Source organism: Carcharodon carcharias, chromosome 10 (assembly GCF_017639515.1).
Source record: "Carcharodon carcharias isolate sCarCar2 chromosome 10, sCarCar2.pri, whole genome shotgun sequence".
Taxonomy (NCBI): Eukaryota; Metazoa; Chordata; class Chondrichthyes; order Lamniformes; family Lamnidae; genus Carcharodon; species Carcharodon carcharias.
In genome coordinates this window covers 60,635,902-60,654,392 of record NC_054476.1, presented here as the reverse complement: position 1 = coordinate 60,654,392, position 18,491 = coordinate 60,635,902, and the positions used below count along the sequence as shown (strand labels likewise).

Below are 18,491 nucleotides of genomic sequence, written 5' to 3'. Positions count from 1 at the left end.
ATATACCTGTCTTTACAGATGCAGCATGTTTGTTGAGAACCCAGCCTTCTATAGGAGGTGTTGCACAGATAATTGTCCCCAACTCCCCATAACTGCCAGCAACAGCACTTGATGGCAGACTGAAAAGCGTGCCCATATATATGATATGAATGAGAAGCCTTAACTCTCCACCCCTTCCCCCCATGACTTGCTGAATAAAAGCACTGTGAGCTTTGTACTGAGGCTATGAAGGTCAGGAGACCCCATGATTGGATTCTAGTTCTGTACCGGGTTAGCTAATTTCAGTATTTGCAATTGGTCTCAGTGCTTCTCCTGCTCCCTATTGGTAACCATCAATTCCAGTTGGAAAGCAAGTGTACATGTAACGTTGGGTGAGAACAGGATTGAGATAGCTGTCTCGTGATGCTGAATAACCTGCCAACCTTCACAACCATCAAACAACAAAACATGGTCATTTGGGCAAAATACCAGAGAATAACTAGCACCCTTGAAACTGCAGTGAAATAAAGAGAAAAGGTGAAGGAGCTTTTTTTAAAAAAAATCCATTTTTGGGTCTCTCCAGATACCTGCTATTCCCATGTGGCCTATTCGTACAGTCAAGTGTTATTGCCACATTTGAACTGGCTGTTAAGAGGGGCGACTGCACTGAAAATCATTGGGTTTTGCTGCCCTTGTTTGTAAGAGTGATACTGAGAACTCAGTGTGTGGAACAACCACAGGCATGAGCCCACATCACATTGCTGTATAACACAACGTTGTTCCTCCTGTTCCTTCCAACTTAAAAACATTATAATTTTTCTTGGTGTGGTCTGAAGAGTGCTTAAACTAGAACATTTTTTAATCAGGTTAATGCTACCAGTTTTGTTAACACCAGTCAGAGTGGAGTCATTGTAGGTGCCTGTGTGTTTCCAATGTGCTGGATGTTATAAACAAGCATTAAACAAATCCATAAAATTTAGACTTTTCATGAGATTACAGGTTAAAATTACATATTTCTTCTAATTTGTACATTAGTCATAGAATTCTGACAGCCAGGAAGAAAGCCATTTGGCTTTTGCTGAATTTTTGAAAGAATTAATTCCACTTCCCAGCTCTTTCCATATAATTTTGGCTCTGATTCACAATTACTTTAATTATAAATGCTACATTACTCACTCACCTTTGACCCAGGTTTCTTTGACGCTATTGCTACTGATACGAGTGCAGCTGGTCCCAGGGCAGTTGCACCTTGTTCTCGCATTCTGTTGAGATTAATGAAGATAAGAGATCAAGATAAAGCACAGCTACGTCCTGACCTGTGGTGAGTATCTGAACTCTAGCTGGTGCAAGTGCTAAACCCACATTTATCCAGGGAGCAATAAAAAAAGAGCTATGTGTTCCCATTTACCCGAAAGACCTCTACAGGACAATGTGTGCACATTAACTGAAGACAGGATTGACATTGACTGTGAAATTGCTGCTTGAAACCGGCTTGTTGATGCTTACTACATGTTCGCAGCTTATCCATTTAGAGCTGGATCCCAGCAGGAGTCAGCCACTTCAGCAAAAGTTGAGATCAAGCATAAAATGCAGGATAAAAGGAACTAGGTCAGCCAGACCATAAGAACAAAACAAAAGTCAAACAAGAATGGGCTGCTTGACTCACCAAAGTTTCAACTCTAGTATTCAAACTCTGTTAGCCCAATATCCAACTGTGTATGAATGTTCCCAACATCTGTGCCTGCACAATTCAGCCTGGCATATTATTCCTGATACCAGTCAGCCTTTGTTCTTTCTGTAATTTCCTACTACATTGGAATGAAGGAGCTCTAGCCCTGGACATCCTGTCTGATTTTTAAACAGAGGGCAGAGGGAAGGGCTTACAACTGGAAAAGGAATGAAGAAGGGCGAGATTGAACCCTGAAAAGGATGAGTGATGAGGTAGACTGCATGGTCTTTCCCTGCTTGCATTTTCTTGAATAAAATGAGTTTAGATTGTGTCCTGAGTATGTAAATGGGTGTCTCTTTGAAGTCACCTTGACTATTCCTTCACATTTAGTACTGGTTGTAGAAGGATATTTCGGTGTAATTGTGCCTGGCAGAATGCTGTTCTCTCTTTATATTGGGCAAGCCAATTCCAGCAAAACAACAAGTATGTTTTGTATCTGTGCAACAATTGTTTAACGTTCAATTAATGAACAGTGAATGCAGTACTTACCCATGGACCCGGTAATTTAGTGCGTGAAGGCTTTCTGCAATGCATCGTGGGACAGGATACTCGCTCCCTCTTGTCGTTAAATAGTCAGAATCCAATAGCTGATAATCACTCAGTTTTGCAGGCTCACACATACCATCCCCATAGATTGTCACCTGGATAGAAAAAGTGATATGGACCTTTTGCTCAGTGAAATTAATTGTGGAATTTTAAGGGAAAGTTACATAAAGCATAACTTGAGTTACCCAATCTTTTCAGTTAATTCAGACCTTGCCCACAAAACTGTCCACACACCCAGAATCACCATTGAGAGTTTCCACTAATTGCCCTCATTAGCAGGGTTTTGGGGAAACTTTAAAAATTAAACTGGATCTTTTGGGTGTAAGGACACTAAATAAGAACATTTTAAATCGGGTGCTTTTGATTGTTTTTATTTACTAAGAAATTGACTATTCTACCTCAATAAGTAGCAAACAGTTTTTTTTATAGAAGTAATTTTCAGTAATTTAATATCTGGTTAAGCACAGATAGTGAATTGATACTGTGATTAAAATATTTTTTGTGATTAAACCCATTTTCAGCTATGTTAATCAAACTGCACCAAGTTACCACTTTTAAATACTGTATATCAAGGAATAGTTTAAAGCAATTCTTTAAAGGAAGGGTTACATTTTAAAACGTTGCCTGACTGCGCTAGTCCATGGAGGATTTTGCATATGATGAATGGGATTGTGCAGAAAATCAAAGGAAAAAACACTTTTCAAAATGGGCACAATTTTAGGTGCAATTTATGCCTGTTTCACTGAGTGCACCCAAAACAGAATTTTTACTGCAAGTGTTGAATTACTAAGTATGAGTTGCAGTTAGCGTTAGACATCAGAATGAAATGATCCCACAGGCCAAGAGATAGGATCTCAATTCTGTATTCAAATTTCAGCTTTGACTTAAAACATCACCTTTCTGCAACTCTCTTATTAAAATATTTGGACAGTAAATCTGAGTTCAATGTATTATTTCTTTTCTATTTGATAGTACAACCCATAACTACACCTAATGATTTCTAGGAAGCAGTGTTTACAAGGAATGGTTGTTGAGGACAGGGGGCAAAAGGTTAGGCTTTAAAACTGGGAGTTCCTCAAACTGGAGAGAAGGTCTAGTATACCTCCTTGTCCTGTAAATTCTGCTATCAAAGAAACCTACCCATCAACCTAATGTGCCCTTATATCAGTTTACCTACCCATTGTACCATCCACATTATTTCTATAATTATGTCACTATACCTCATCATTAAATGTAACCAAGGCAACTCGCTTTTGAGGACTGGTTTGTGTTATGTGATTCAAAGATCTCAAGATGGCTTCTTGGACACTCTGTAGCAAAGAAAGTTTGTGGTCAGTTTAAACAATGATACACAACAGCTTCTATACCAGCAAATACCCAATTATAGGCTCTGTGTTATCAAAAGGGTGGAATAATGAACATCACAAAGTAAATCAGCTGCCCCTGGGAGACTTCTCCATTGTTTATTTCATGTTGCAGGGTGAATTATTCCCCTAAACTTTGTTTTATTTTTAATGAAGCCCAGACCATTTCTACAGTGATGAAAAGTCTTTGTTGCAAGGTTGATGACATGACTGCATAGGCATATTTCTAAACATCACTTATTACCATAAAAACATTTACAACTATTGTTCTATAAATTGAAATAGGGATTAAGCTATTCCAGATCCCTGTGATGTTGTGATCTTGGGAATGTTGTCTGTAGTGGGCAGTAGACCAGGTTTAAGTGGGGAAGGAATCAGGAGGGAGCTCAATATTCTGAAGTTTTTCTTGACTTATTTTAAGAATTAGAGAATGTTTAGACAGAATATGCCTTCAGGATATTAAATGGATGGGATGGATTTATGATCAGGTAGATTGAGTGGGAGTTTCAAAAAAATTGGGGGTAATTTTAATTAGGTGATATTATGAAATGGGCGGTGTCCATTGTCCAGCTCTCTTGATATCCCCTTTAAGTGTCTTTGATGGAAAAATGAATCTAGTGTGGTATACAAAGGATGGCTTTTTTGATATTGCCTGTTTTACACCAAAGTTCAAAGATAACATTACCCTCAGGGACTCACTGAGCTGAATAGTTATTGCAGGGGTCTATAAGTAAACACTGGCCAAACAGTGACCCCAAATCTGCCACCAATAACAAAGGTGACAAATTCTGGCCTGGCCTAGCTCATTTATTGTTCTCCTTCCTCCCCTGCCTGGTTTCTATAAAGACCCAAATGAAGTCAGAACCTGGCTATGTGAGGAGTCATGGCTGTGAATCTGGGTCACTGCCACTATTTACTTTTAATTGCGTACAAGAGACACAAGTGACTGGATTCTCCTGGATCTCTAAAATGTTTCCCTGATACAAAAAACTATCTAAAGAGTGGCACTGGGAGAATTAATCATAAGAGAAGTTTACAGAACCAGGGATCATGTCACCTGGGTTACATTTTTGTCCATTGTTGTCAGCAGTCCTTCTGTAAAATGCAAGTTTGGACAGCGAGTGTCAATTGGATTTTTGATCACGGGAGGAATTATTGTTGAGCCTTACTGTGCCGAGTGTCAAAATTCACTTGTGCACTTTGGATAGAAATAACAGCAGGTACCCATACTGATTCATCCCTTGCCCCTCCAATTGACTAAGATCAGACAATGCATTGGAGAAAAGGGATTGAACTCAGGATTGTTCTGGTCTGTGCAGTGCAGAATCACAACACAAAGTGCATCTATTCACAGAGCTATCGGGAAAGTCATTTTGGTTAAAACCAAAACTCAGAAAACTCCTTACAGTTCTATTTCCACAATCAAAATGTCAGCTTAATTCTTGAGAAGAAATAATTTGTTCCTGCAGTTTGAGGCACCTGCGGTTTTCGAAACTATCAGAAGTAATTTTATACCACCCGCGCAGCCAAAAAAAGTAATTTCTAAACATGACAATTAGTGAGGCAAAACTTGCACTTAGCCCCCACATTCTGTTTCACTTTCAGCATCATTCCTTTCAAATAGTTCCTGATGATGCGAAACAAGCTTTGAAATTTTTGTGCATCTTTCAGCTTATTCCTGCTGCAAGTTAGTACTGTAGAAAACACAGGGAAGAGGCCATAGGCCCGGATACAATAGGTCCAAGCCTCCTCTGTCAGTCTGTGTGGCCGTTTTTGGGCAGGAACTTCTGCCCCAAACAAGGCTTACCTGTGACCGCAGAGGCGTTTCCAGCGGTCTAGAGTTCTCATACTCTGGGGGTGGGATCTGCAGTAAGCTGGTATTACCCAGTACTAGGTGATGTTTCAGCCTGATGACTGGCAGCAACCATACCCGCCTGGAGGTCCTGGGTGTGGGCCTGCTTCTCAGTGATTTTACAAACACATTGGGCAGAATTTTCTGCCTGTCGGGTGGGCGGGGCCGACCCAATCTCCAGCGGGTGGGGAGCAGATCCCCACCAGTGAAGCGGGCTGCACCGTCATTTTATGTGGGTGGGCCCTAATTAGCATGACGTCTGATGGGAAGCACTGTGCGCCTCCTGTATGGGCGGTGGGGGGATTCCCTAAAAGCAAGAGTGCGCTCTTTCGTGCAAGCACACATCTCCCTGAGGCTAAGTGCAGCCTCAGGGAGATCGATGACACTTTGAAAAATATTAAAAATAGAAAAAGAAAATTCCCTAATATGTCCCCCTCATGTGACAATGTCACATGAGATGGGACATGTTCATAATTTAAACAATAACTTTATTAATATTTTTAAAACCCTGCATGAAACCTCATCCCGCCGCTGGATGAGGTTTCATGTTTTCTCTATTTGTCGCTGGGGCTCCTGGCCTGCCCGCCAACCTTAAGGTCCTTTAATTGTTTAAATGATCCTGTCAATGGCCTCAATTGGCCATTGACAGGTCGGCGGACGGACAGCTGATTTTGCTGCGCCTCCGCCATCCTGAAAATTTAAATGGGGCGGGGTGACGTTGGGGGTTCCACCCAACAACATCCCGCGTCATTTTACGCGTCGGAGAGTGGGCCCCACCCCCAGCTCACCGATGGCAAAATTCTGCCCATTATTTTCTTTTTTGGTCAGTGGTGGCGATTCAAAGGGAAAGTCTAGCAAACATTCTCAGAAACGTATTCATTCAAATAAGAAAAATGAAGAATGGAAAATCATCGAACACTCAAATTAATCCAACTTAGCAACAAGCTGCATTTTAAATAATTAATAAATATTAAAACCCATTTCAGATTTTTACAGATATAAGATTGAATATGAACTATGCACATATTGCTAGAATGAAATGAAAATGACTTGTTTCCTTAATTAAATCTTTACTCCCTGTCCCCTATTTTGTTATTTATTTCCCTCTCTTACAGCCCTCCCCACACACACACACATATATTTGCACAAACATGCCAGCCACAACTGAGTTTGCAAAGCTCAGTGAAGCGCCACTTCCAGGCCTGCATCAAATGCTGTTCTGCAAAAAACTAAAATTGAGGGGAGCAGGAGCAACCTTGTGGATTCTTCTCAGTGTACTCTCCCAGTCAGATCTCCATTCAGTGTTTTCTTCCTTTGCCAGTGTGACACACATTCCTTTTCAGAAAGGGCGTGAGGAAGGGTGAGAATGTTCAGTCATGGTTTCATCAGTCCATAGCATAAAATGAAGGCATGTCTACATTGTGCGCTAGGTATCTGATAACTGTTAATTATAAGCTGATATCAAATAATATTGGAAATAAGAGAAAACAGCTGTTAAGAGTTAATAAGATAGGTGATAAACTGTAATTTTTTCACATACAATCCTTATGGGGTCCTTATTTCTGACCCACGTTTCTGAGGGTTTGAGGGCTTTACAGACCACTAGTTTTCCACCCTACGCAACATTCAATGCATTTCCCATTGGATCTCCTCATCCCACCCTGAAACATCAAAGCAAATAGTTACCTGCAGTCTTGATATATGAACTGTTCTGGATCCTTCATCAGCAACCTCAATCTATAAAGCAGAATGGACGATCTTGAGTGGTTTATACATGGGTTCTGGATTAGGTGTAAGCAATTCTAATGGCCTCATGATGACCATTATACTGCTTCTCAAGAATCAAAATCAAAGCATCACAGCAACTTGGTGCACTGAGCTAGATCAGTCCTTTCTATTGGAGATCATTGAAGTACCCATACAAAAATGATAAAATATATGCTTTGAGAACACACCTCAAGTACAATGAACATTCTGATGTGTTTTATGGATCTGTTATGTAAATAACACAATGCGCCAATATATCTTTGATGTTCTTCACCCCTAACATTGTGTCCATGGTTATCTGTATATGTACTTGTATTCTACTGCACAAATGTCTTAATGTTACACTGTACAAACAGTGTTTCACTGACACCTAATTTTGTCAAAATATCTCTAAGTTCTTCACACAATAAATACTTTTGGACAGTAGTGACTGTTACCTAGACCAACACAGCAGTCACTAGAGACCACCAATAGTCCATTTAATCTGATTTTAGTGATGCTAATTGTGGGAGAAATTTTGGCCAGTTGTCAAGGGGAACTCATTGCCATACTTTAAAAGTTGTCATGAAACCATGAACATCCACCTGAATCAGCAAAGCAGACATATGGGAATGTAGTTTAACATTTTGTTTAGCAGCTCCTGACAGCACACCCCTGTCAGTTTACATTGTGTGCATCTAAGAGTATAAACTTCTGATCTAGTAAAAAAGAGCCCTATCAACTGAACCAAGCTATTACTCCTATTGGTATTCATTTCACATAGATATGTTCTTGTCACATAAAAGTTTTGTTTGTCTCCCTAGTTAGGACATGTATACTACACATCAGTGTCATTGTTCATCTTCAACCCTTTGACTGATGTGGATGATTAGTTGGCTGAGCACCACAGCACCCGGTTGCTGTAACTGATAACTGTATTCACTAACAAACCCTCTTCCTAACCCAACTTTGTGAACATACACAGAAGGGTAACTTCATTGCATTGCAGACATGATCATATCAATCTTCCCATGCTGGGTTTTGGATGGGCTCTGGAAGCCAGTTTGCATCCAATGAAAGTCCAGATTATTAAAACCTACTTATGGCTCCAAAATGGATGATGGGAGACAGAAGAAAGAAGAGACAAATAAAAAGATTTGAAACTTAAGTTTATAATGAAAAATGATTGAACAACATTAAATTAGATTTGACACCAACATAAATGATGTTATAAAGAATTAAGGCACAGAACGGGAAAGGTGAAAGAATAACTAAGATGAGAGGTCAGACTTGCAGAATTAATATATTTGGCTGTGAAATTTCATAGGGGTTCTCCTGGTCTTCAGAAGCATCAAAATGGAATCCGCCAGAGAAACAGTATAAAAGCAAGATACTGCGGATATTATTGGGGGTGACTTTATTCTCTGTGCAATAAATCAATTCAAATTTGGATTACAAAATCAAAATAGTGCAGGTGTTGGAAATCTGAAATAAAAACAGAAAGTGCAGCAAATACTCATTAGGTCTGGCAGCATCTGTGGAGAGAGAAACAGAGTTAACGTTTCAAGTCCGTATGACTCTTTTTCATAACTCTCTGCACAATTGGTGCCAGACCCGCAGAGTGTTTCCAGCTCTTTCTATTTTATTATTAGAGAAATGGTATATACAGTTAAGGACAGTGACAATTATATTTTCTGCATATTGTTATTTCTGTAGGATATTTCAATAATAATGCTTTTCCTGGCTTATGAATAGCTTCGTAACTGTACTTTTAATATATGTTTAATATTATGTTTGGTGTTATAGTAAGGGTTGTAAATAAAGAAACTGGCTTGTCCTCCCTGATGAAGATTGTCCAAAATTATTGGTGACAGTGAACAGCATGTAGTGGGATGTGTTCTAGATCCTGAAGTTCCTTTCATGATGCAAGCTAATGTTCTTGGGTGGGCATCTCTAAGAGGCTCGAGGAATCCTCCTTACCTCATTGGTTGCACACATGCTTCCTGAAATGTCCACACAGAAGACAACCAAAGAGTCGTCCACATTCATATAATCTTCATTGACAGATCCTGAGATATACGTGACATCTTGACTGTTGGGTATTGTACTGAAGGATCGAGTGACCACATTGTGCATATTACAGAATTCGCAAGGCCATATCTGGACAAGGAAGAAAAAAAAAGAGACCAGTAGTTCAGCATTTAATAAAAAGATAGCTTGCACAAACAATTACAGAGATAACTCGTAGCATCAAACTAGGCTATGGGAGACCCCATCCTGGGGTGTGACTAGCAGAGCAATACTTTAAAATGGGCATGCCCTTTAAACACAGCTTTATAAAAAGTTTTATCAGGGCCATTACAAGTGATGTTATAAAGCATTAAAGTACAGAATGGGAAAGATGAAAGAATAACTATAATGAGAGATCAGACTTGCAGAATTAAAATATTTGGCTGTGAAATTTCATGGGGGTCCTCCTGGTCTTTAGGAGTAACAAGAAGATGATGGAATCAGCATTTTATTTTACTTTATTATTATTTTGTTTTTTATTTTGCCAAATGTGTTGACCTTTGACTCAGAAGCTGTAACAGTAAGGAAAATTTGTAATTCCTTTAAAATGTCTGGGGAATCCGTAATTGTTTTAAACCTGTTTAAATAAGTTGTAAAGGGATTAATGGTAATTTTCTTGGATAAGAAGAAATACTGGTCCATGTGACCTGGTGATCCTTGACGTGGAAGCAGTACCAACAGGAAGGAAGTTACAGAAGCCATGTAGCCGGAGACAATGGAGAGCTAGAGGCAGAAGGCAATCACTACACAGATACAGACACAAAGAGAAAGCAGACAGATTCAGAAAAATGAAAACAGAATTTGTTTGAAGAGAAGCCAGAAAAGCTCTCTATGAAAAAGTCACTTTTCAGTTTGGCAGTAGAAAGAAAAGTAGAATTCCAGAAGCTCTTGGGGAAGCTAGGTATGAGAGAGTTAAATGGGACTGAATCTTAAAAGTATTGTGAATAGCTCAGGCATGCAAATGAGATGGGAGTTTGTATCAGATGACCAGATTGTGAACTGGATATTGTTGGTTGGTTGAAAAGGAACACTGGAGAGCGATGCCATCAGGACCAATGTAACCGAGTGAGAGAGGGTGTATGTCTTGTCAGTGTTAACCATATCCAGGGACCTTAGATGGAATATGACTGTTGGTGAATGCAACGTGAATGCTATATAAAAAAAAAAAACCACTAGAGCTATACCTTGAGTGCCCTACCATCCATTCTTAATTAGCACATTCGTTTAGATAATATCACCAACTTTAACACCTATGTGTTCTATTGTACTATTGTCGTTGACATCTTTTGATGATCTGCTTCTATCACTGCTTGTTTGTCCCTACAACCACACACCCCCCCCTCCACCTCTCTGTCTCTCTATCTCTCCGCCCCCCACACACACACCTTAAACCAGCTTATATTTCAACTCTTTCTTGGACTCGAACTCAAGTTCTGTCGAAGGGTCATGAGGACTCGAAACGTCAACTCTTTTCTTCTCCGCCGATGCTGCCAGACCTGCTAAGTTTTTCCAGGTAATTCTATTTTTGTTGTGAATGCTGAATTGATTGAATGGGAAAGTGAGCAATCCTACATACCAGAGGCTGAGTTGGAGCCCATGTTAGAGAACTTTGGAAAGGCACATGTTACCACGTGTGCTGTGATGTGGGTTCATGCAGTTGTGTAAGGTGTGTCTTTGTTGTATCGACTATTTAAAGTGAAATTTACCTTTTTAGTTTGAAGTATCATTTGATTCATGTTTAATTTACATTGATTCTGATTTGTGTTAAGGTAAAAGTTATATAAGGTGAAATTTCTTCATTTGGGGGTAGTTTGGGATTATAACACAAATTAAAATAACTTACTTCACAATTGCAAGTGTTACAAGGCTTGCCATTGCAATTTCACATATGCAGCAATCCTCAGTAATCATACAGCATAGCTATTCCAACCTTGTTAGTTGGGAAAGCACAGTAGTACATAGAAGATTAGGGCTCTTAAAATAACGTTTCCTTGAATTATGGCAATGATGCTTTTATAAGAAATCTCGACTCTCAAACCATGTCCACCATTCACCAATATAGTACAGATATGGAACTCACTATGTCTGCATATTTCTGGTGAATCCGGCTAATGCTGGACAAAGCTGCTGAACACTTCTGGCAGTAGATGGCTTTCACAGTCTGGGCTCGCTCTGTAACAGAGCAGAAAGAAAGAGTTAAAGTTCAGTTGACTCAGTTGGTGCCACACTCACCTCCGAGTCAACAGTTAATTGATTCTAACAGCCTTCAATTCCACTCACTGGCTCAAGCTGGGTTTTAAACAACAGTAGCTGATTTAGGTTGTTTCTAATACTCTTCAGTCCTACCTTGCAACTGACCTAATTGGTTGATATTAACAACATCTAATCAAGTGAAATAAAAAGGCTTTTCTTGTGAAATACTAATTGATGCATGGGTTAAAATGCTGACTGTCAGCTTACAAAAAACCATCTTAGGTATGAGAATGAATTGCCATATTGGCCTAATAACAGTCACTGCACTTCAAAGAAATTCATTATACATGAAAGGCTTTGCCATGTTTTTGTGAGATGTATTACTATTTAAATACAAGCCTCCTTTTCTGTGTATGTGACCTAGTGAGTTACAGCAACAGAAAGGAAGGAGGCAATTGTTTAACATGATGTGTGGGAAGGCTAAAATTGAAACCCAGCATTGGGGAAAATTGTCCTTAAGCCTGTGTTCCATCAGGCTTTGGCACAGCACATTGGTACATCAAAGGATTAGGCATGCCTGTAATGAGCACCTGGATCCCCTTCACTTTTATATGCAAAAGAATAATGAGCCTGGTAATGAACTTACCATCACTGATGTCTACCAACTTTCCCAGGTTAACAGAGACCACGTTTATATTGGCTTTCTTACTCTTGGGAGAACTGGAGTTCTTAGGGGCTTGAATAGCTACAAGAAAACAGTGACATTAGAATATTCAAACCTCACATTATGTACTATCAATTATTATTATATTAAACATCAAATCCAACAGAGACTAGCAACAATGTAAATCAAACCCAAGAATGTAACAGTGGAACAAGAGTGAGGTACGGAGGGGACCAGGAGTGAATCCCAGAGGAACAGGATAGGAATTAAGGGCATGGGGGTCAAAATGGGTAGTGACCATTCAGGTTGAATGCTGAAGCCCAGAAGATATTAATTCCTGAGCCTGAATAGTATGCTCAGACAATGACTCTGCTCAAAGTCAACATTGTCAGTGAGCAACAGCCCACATTGTGGAAATCAGGTGGTGGGAAGTGAAGTCCAGAATGGAATATAACCAAGGTGATTCAGACTGTTCATATATAGAATAATAGATCCATGGAATCTAATCAAGGGCTTTTGGTGCTCCCAATTGCATTGATTTTTACATATCTTAATACTGGATATTTAACTTTAATGTCATTATGAATATTTTGGTTTCTCATCTATAGGCTATCTAACATACCCACCAACTGCTTGTGAATCTGTTAGTGATACAGTAGAGTATCCAGTCCTAACCTTTTCAATAGCAGTATGGGCATTGAAATATTCAAATATAGACTCACATGTTAGGAATAACAAAGGAAATTCAGGCAGAATATTTTTTTCCAAAGAATAATCGGATTTTGGAATAGGTTTCCAAGAAAGGCCATTGAAGTGGGTGGGACAATTGTATCCAAGCTGGTTGATATGTTAAGAAGGCACATACAAAGGAATAAACCATCTAAAATGGACAGGCTGATTGGATCAAATCCCTTTTCTATAAGCCAACCTCAGTTACACATCCTAGTGCTGGTCACTAACAGATTGTAGTAATCTGATGTGTTATATACCTTTAAGACAAATGTTATAATGTAAGATCACATGATCTTAGTACCTAATAGCAAAGTGGCACGGGCTACCTGTGTAGTCAGTAGTCTTAAACTGGAGTCTGAAGAGTAAAGACAGAGTTTTGAGTTGTAAACACACAAGTGTAGCTGTTAAATTCCTTTTGTAAATGAACAGAATGTGTTTCTACTAATCTTCTCTGTCTTGATACCAACTCGGTCATCCCAAAACAAGCGTGTAACCCGGATCCTTTAGCCCCAACAAACCAGGGCACTGGATCCAACAAACTGGCAATGAGAGTAAAAAGCAAGAAAAGACACTAATGGACAAGGTAAAAAGCAAGAAAGAACGAAGGAAACCAGAAGAACCGAAATCAAGCTGTACCTTGCATAGTAGTCGTAAGTAAAGAAAAATTTCCTTCCTGATTTTCAAAGTAATCTCCTCAGAGCATGCCAAAATTTGGAAGAGTTGAGCCTTTCGATCCAACCTTGGACGACTGGTCTCAGTATGTTGAACGCCTTGCGTTCTTCTCCCAGATGAACAACATTGCGCGGGAGGAGAAGCGCGCGATCTCCTTATCCATGTGTGGGAGAAAGACATATGGACTAATTTGAAATTTGTCGGCACCCAGTGCCCCAGATTTGAAAAGTTTTGATGATTTAGTGAACCTTGTAAAGAATCATTACCAGCCCAAGCTGTCAGTGATGACGCAATGGTTCAAATTTAACTCAAGGAATACAGCCACGGGGGAGACAGTCACTTGTTATGTGGCAAGTCTGAAACAATTAACTGAACATTGCGAGTTTGGTACATCTATCAATGACATACTTAGAGATCGTTTGTTGTGCGGTATAAATGAAGATGCATTTCAGAATATATTGCTGCCTGAAACAAATTTAAATTTTCAGAAGGCATTGGAAATTGCTCTGGCAATGGATGGTGCAGTGCGAGACTCGAGAGCCATACAGGGAGTACAAAATGGCGCAACCCTCCATGTTGGGTGGGGAGCCTCAGCCAAAAAGAGCGTGAAAATGAAAAGCTTTACTTGGAAGTGGGAAGCAGCCACCGTTAGCAGAGAAATTAAAAGAGATATTTTAGCAGCAAAAACATGGCATAATGGTAACAGAGATGAAAGCAGACAACCTTGTAATGAATCACAGTTTAAAAAGATCGTATGTTTTTTCTGTCATCAAAACGGACACCTCATGAGACACTGCAAAGATAGAATCAGGTAGATTTCAGACAGAAGTAAAAACCAATGAGATTAACAGCATTGAAAAGCCTGAAGTAATAGATTCAGATATTTATTCATTATATAATTTAAAGGTAGGAAGAACAGAACCTATCTATGTAACTATGCGAGTGAATGAAAGGCCTATCAGAATGGAGGCGGATACTGGAGCAGCCACTACAGTGATAGGTGAGCATATTTTTAAATACTTGAATCATGGGGAACGTAAACTAAATTTGGAAGAAACTGATGCCAAATTGAAAACTTACAAGGGGGAAGACATACAAGTCAAGGGCATATATGTAAATTCACAGCACACTACGGAGCTCAAACAATGAAATTACCCTTGATGGAAGTAGCAGGCAAGGGACCTAGTCTCCTTGGACGAAACTGGCTGAAAGAAATTAAATTGGAATGGACTGAAACCTTCCAATTGAGAACTAATGAGCTATCAGAGCTACTACAAAAATATGCCTCAGTCTTCAAGGAAGAACTCGGAAAGGTTGAGGGGCTACAAGCAAAAACTCATGTAGAACCAGAGGCAACACCAAGATTCACGAAGGCAAGACCTTACGCAATGCGGGAAAAGGTCAACGTTGAACTGGACAGATTAGAAAAACTGGGAGTGATACAACCCGTACAATTTTCAGAGTGGGCAGCTCCAATTGCACCTGTCCTCAAACCTGAGCAAAGCATTTGAATTTGTGGAGACTACAAATTAACAGTCGATAAAGTGGCTAAGCTGGACAGACACCCGTACCAAAAATTGAACATTTGTACGCTAAACTGGCAGGTGGAACTGCCTACATGAAGCTTGATATGAGTCATGCTTATCAACAATTGGGATTAGAGAAGGTCTCCCGGATGTTTTTCACCATTAGTACACAAGAAGGGTTGTACCAGTACACCCGTTTACCTTTTGGCACATCTTTGGCTTGCACCATATTTCAAAGAACCATGGAAAGTTTACTACAGGGATTGCCCCATGTTGTAGTTTATTTGGATGTCGTTCTTGTGTGACTGGACTCACTTAAAAGGAACATTTGATGAACTTGGAAGAAGTTTTGAAATGTTTTTCGCAGGTTGGAGTGCAAATAATAAAAAAGTGCACATTCCAAGAGAAAGAGGTAACTTACCTAGGTCACAGTGTAGATTCACAAGGCCTACATCCAGAAGAAAAAGTGGAAGCCATCAGAGAAGCACCAGTGCCAAATAACACATCTGAACTGAAATCATTCTTGAGGATGATCAATCACTATGGACGCTTCTTGCCTAATTTGTTGACAGAGCTGGCACCCCTGTGTTACTTACTCAAGAAAAACCAGCGATGGTCTTGGCAAACACCACAAGAAGAAGCTTTCACAAAAGTGAAACAGTTGTTACAATCATCTACACTTCTCGTACATTTTGACCCAAAAAAAGAGTTGGTTTTAACATGTGACACATCTCCCTATGAAGCGGGAGCAGTGCTTTCCCATCGAATGAATGATGGATCAGTACGACCTATAGGATATGTATCGAGAACACTCAACCCAGCAAAAAAAGGATACTCTCAAATAGAAAAAGAACACCTGTCAATCATTTTTGGTGTTAAGAAGTTTCACCAATATGTACATGGTCGTAATTTTACTAACATATTGGGCCACAAGCCATTATTGGGATTATTCACTGAAGACAAGGCTATGTCCCCTATAGCCTCAGCAAGAGTACAAAGATGGTCATTAATCTTGGCAGCGTATGAGTATACTTTCATTCATAGACCTGGAAGTCAAATTGCAAATGCAGATGCACTCAGTCATTTGTCCATGCAAGTAAAAGATGAGGATGTTCCAATTCCTCAAGAATTCATTTTATTATTGAACTTCTTGGATTTATTGCTGAGGTGTGCTAGACAGATTAAAGATTGGACAAGAATGGAAGACCCAGTCTTGTCCAAAGTGCGAGATCAAGTTCTTCATGGTTGGTCACAAGAACAAGAATCTGATGGAATGAAACCGTATTTCCAGAGAAGATATGAAATAAACAGCCAGGAAGGTATCTAATTGTGGGGAGCACAAGTGATTCTTCCTCCAAAAGTCGAAAGCCATTGTTATCTGAACTTCACAGTGCACATCCCAGAATTTCCAGAATGAAGGCAATAGCTTGCAGCTATCTGTGGTGGCTTGGGATGGATGGAGAAATAGAAAACTTAGTGAGAAGTTGTTTTTTGTGTCAGCAAGTACAGAAATTAGCTGCCATACCACCCTCCTTCAAATGGACTGGCCAAGAGAGCAGTTCAGACATTCAAATCTGGTCTGAAGAAATTGTCTGGACATTCTATAGTGACTAAATTAGCACATTTTCTTTTCCATTATAGAAACACCTCTCATATGACAACAGGTGCCACACCTGTGGAATTGTTGATGAAGCACCATCTCTGATTGAGATTGAGGTTAATTTTACCAAACTTGGTGGGATGGGAGCGGTGGGGAAGGGGAAAGGAGTCAGGAAAATCAGAAAATTGGGCATGACTGTCACAGTCGTGACAGGACATTTAATGTAGGAGAGAAAGCATTTGTGAAGAACTTTAGAGAAGGATCAATATGGTTGTCTGGTGAAATAAATGCAGTAATAGGACCTCTTTCCTACCACGTGAAAATGGAACATTGAGTCATGTGGATCATATAAGAAGAGGTGAAACAAAATACCCAGAAATGATTCCACCAGTGTTGGTGACTGAATCAACATCTCCTGTTAAAAGAACTCCTGATTACAGATGTGTCTGAAGGGCTGACTGTGCCTGAAAGAGTCGAAGAAACAGATTTGCAGGTACCTACTGAAGAACCAGGTGCTCAGACGACTACAGTGAGGGAGGTTCCGGATAAAACATCAGAGGCTGTAGAGCTGAGACATTCTACACACAAAAGGAAATCCTCCAGAAAGACTGACTTTGTAAATTATTTATCTGCGTGAATTATTTGATATTTTGAGAAAAATTGTAAAATGTATTTCTGAGTAAAGGGGGAGGGATGTAGTAATCTCATATGTAATATACCTTTAAGACAAATGTGATGTAAGATCACATGATCTTAGTATCCGATAGCAGAGTAGTGCTGGCTACTTGTAGTAGTCTTGAGTTAGGTCAGGATTTTACATTGGTCGGGTGGTCGGCTCCGCACTGCCATTTTACGTGTGCGGGCCAATTAAGGCCCTCCCAGTATAATACATGACTCCAGCATCAGCGAGAAGGGACAGGCAGGAGCGGGAGCTCAATATCCACCAGGTCCAATGGCAGCCCGGCACCTGATTCAAAAGTGGCCGCGGCGGCCATGCAAAGCGTGCCATTAACTCGGACGACCTCAGTGTAGAGAACCTCAGTGATGAACATGGCAGGCAGGGGTCAGGTCGGTGGGGCAGTCAGCCCCGTGTTTTTCCAACGAGTGTCCCCCTGCCCTCCTGGAGGAGATGCCAGCACGCTGAGATACATTTGTCCCCAGGGACAGGACTGGGAGGAGGTGGTATCCAGTGTGAGCTCCCATGATGTGGTGAGGTGCACATGGGTGCAGTATCATAAGTGCTTCAATGATCTCCTGTGATCGGGAAGGGTGAGTACCGTGTTGGCGTGGGTTACTTAGCACAGTAGTTAGGAGCCCCCCCCCCCCACAACCAGACCTCAGAGTTCTTACAGTGTAAGTGGCAAATGTCAATGAGGCAGCATCTGGGCAAGGGGGTGAGCCCTGGCTGCTTGGAATGAGTGTCTTGCAGCTCTAGAGTCACGAATCGGCTGAGCCCTGCGAGATTTTCCTCAGGTGGGGTTGGCCAGGCTGCAATGGCAATGCAGGTACAAGGCAGACCAATCAATGCTTCTCTCTCCTTTCAGGAGAAGGCACTCCCCACAGCAATGCAGAAAGGTTGCGGACTAGTGGAGGATCGACTCATCTTCTAACCTTGAGCAGTTATGAGCAGGAGGTACTGGAGCTGGAGAGGCACCATGCGCCTAGGTCAACTGGCCGTGGTGAGGTTGAGGTGCCACAGGGAGGTAAGAGTGCAGTGCATTGAGGTAAGAATTTCTATAATAGCAAACATTCCACTGTTGTCTCTATATTGATGTAAGCCTCGAACATGGAATCCCCATTGATAATGGAAAGACAAGG

At 40.5% G+C, this 18,491-nt stretch overlaps 1 protein-coding gene across 1 annotated transcript in view; it reads right to left on the bottom strand.

The window, feature by feature from the left end:
• Positions 1 to 18,491, bottom strand: part of LOC121283237 (circularly permutated Ras protein 1-like) — a 66,916-nt gene that overhangs the window by 20,166 nt on the left and 28,259 nt on the right. Inside the window, exons 5-11 of the mRNA XM_041197578.1 lie at positions 12,126 to 12,224; positions 11,367 to 11,458; positions 9,197 to 9,376; positions 7,157 to 7,207; positions 3,475 to 3,564; positions 2,198 to 2,349; positions 1,160 to 1,241 (exon numbers count right to left, since the gene is read on the bottom strand). Coding sequence (XP_041053512.1) covers positions 1,160 to 1,241; positions 2,198 to 2,349; positions 3,475 to 3,564; positions 7,157 to 7,207; positions 9,197 to 9,376; positions 11,367 to 11,458; positions 12,126 to 12,224 — 746 coding nt within the window. The remainder of the gene's footprint in view (positions 1 to 1,159; positions 1,242 to 2,197; positions 2,350 to 3,474; positions 3,565 to 7,156; positions 7,208 to 9,196; positions 9,377 to 11,366; positions 11,459 to 12,125; positions 12,225 to 18,491) is intronic.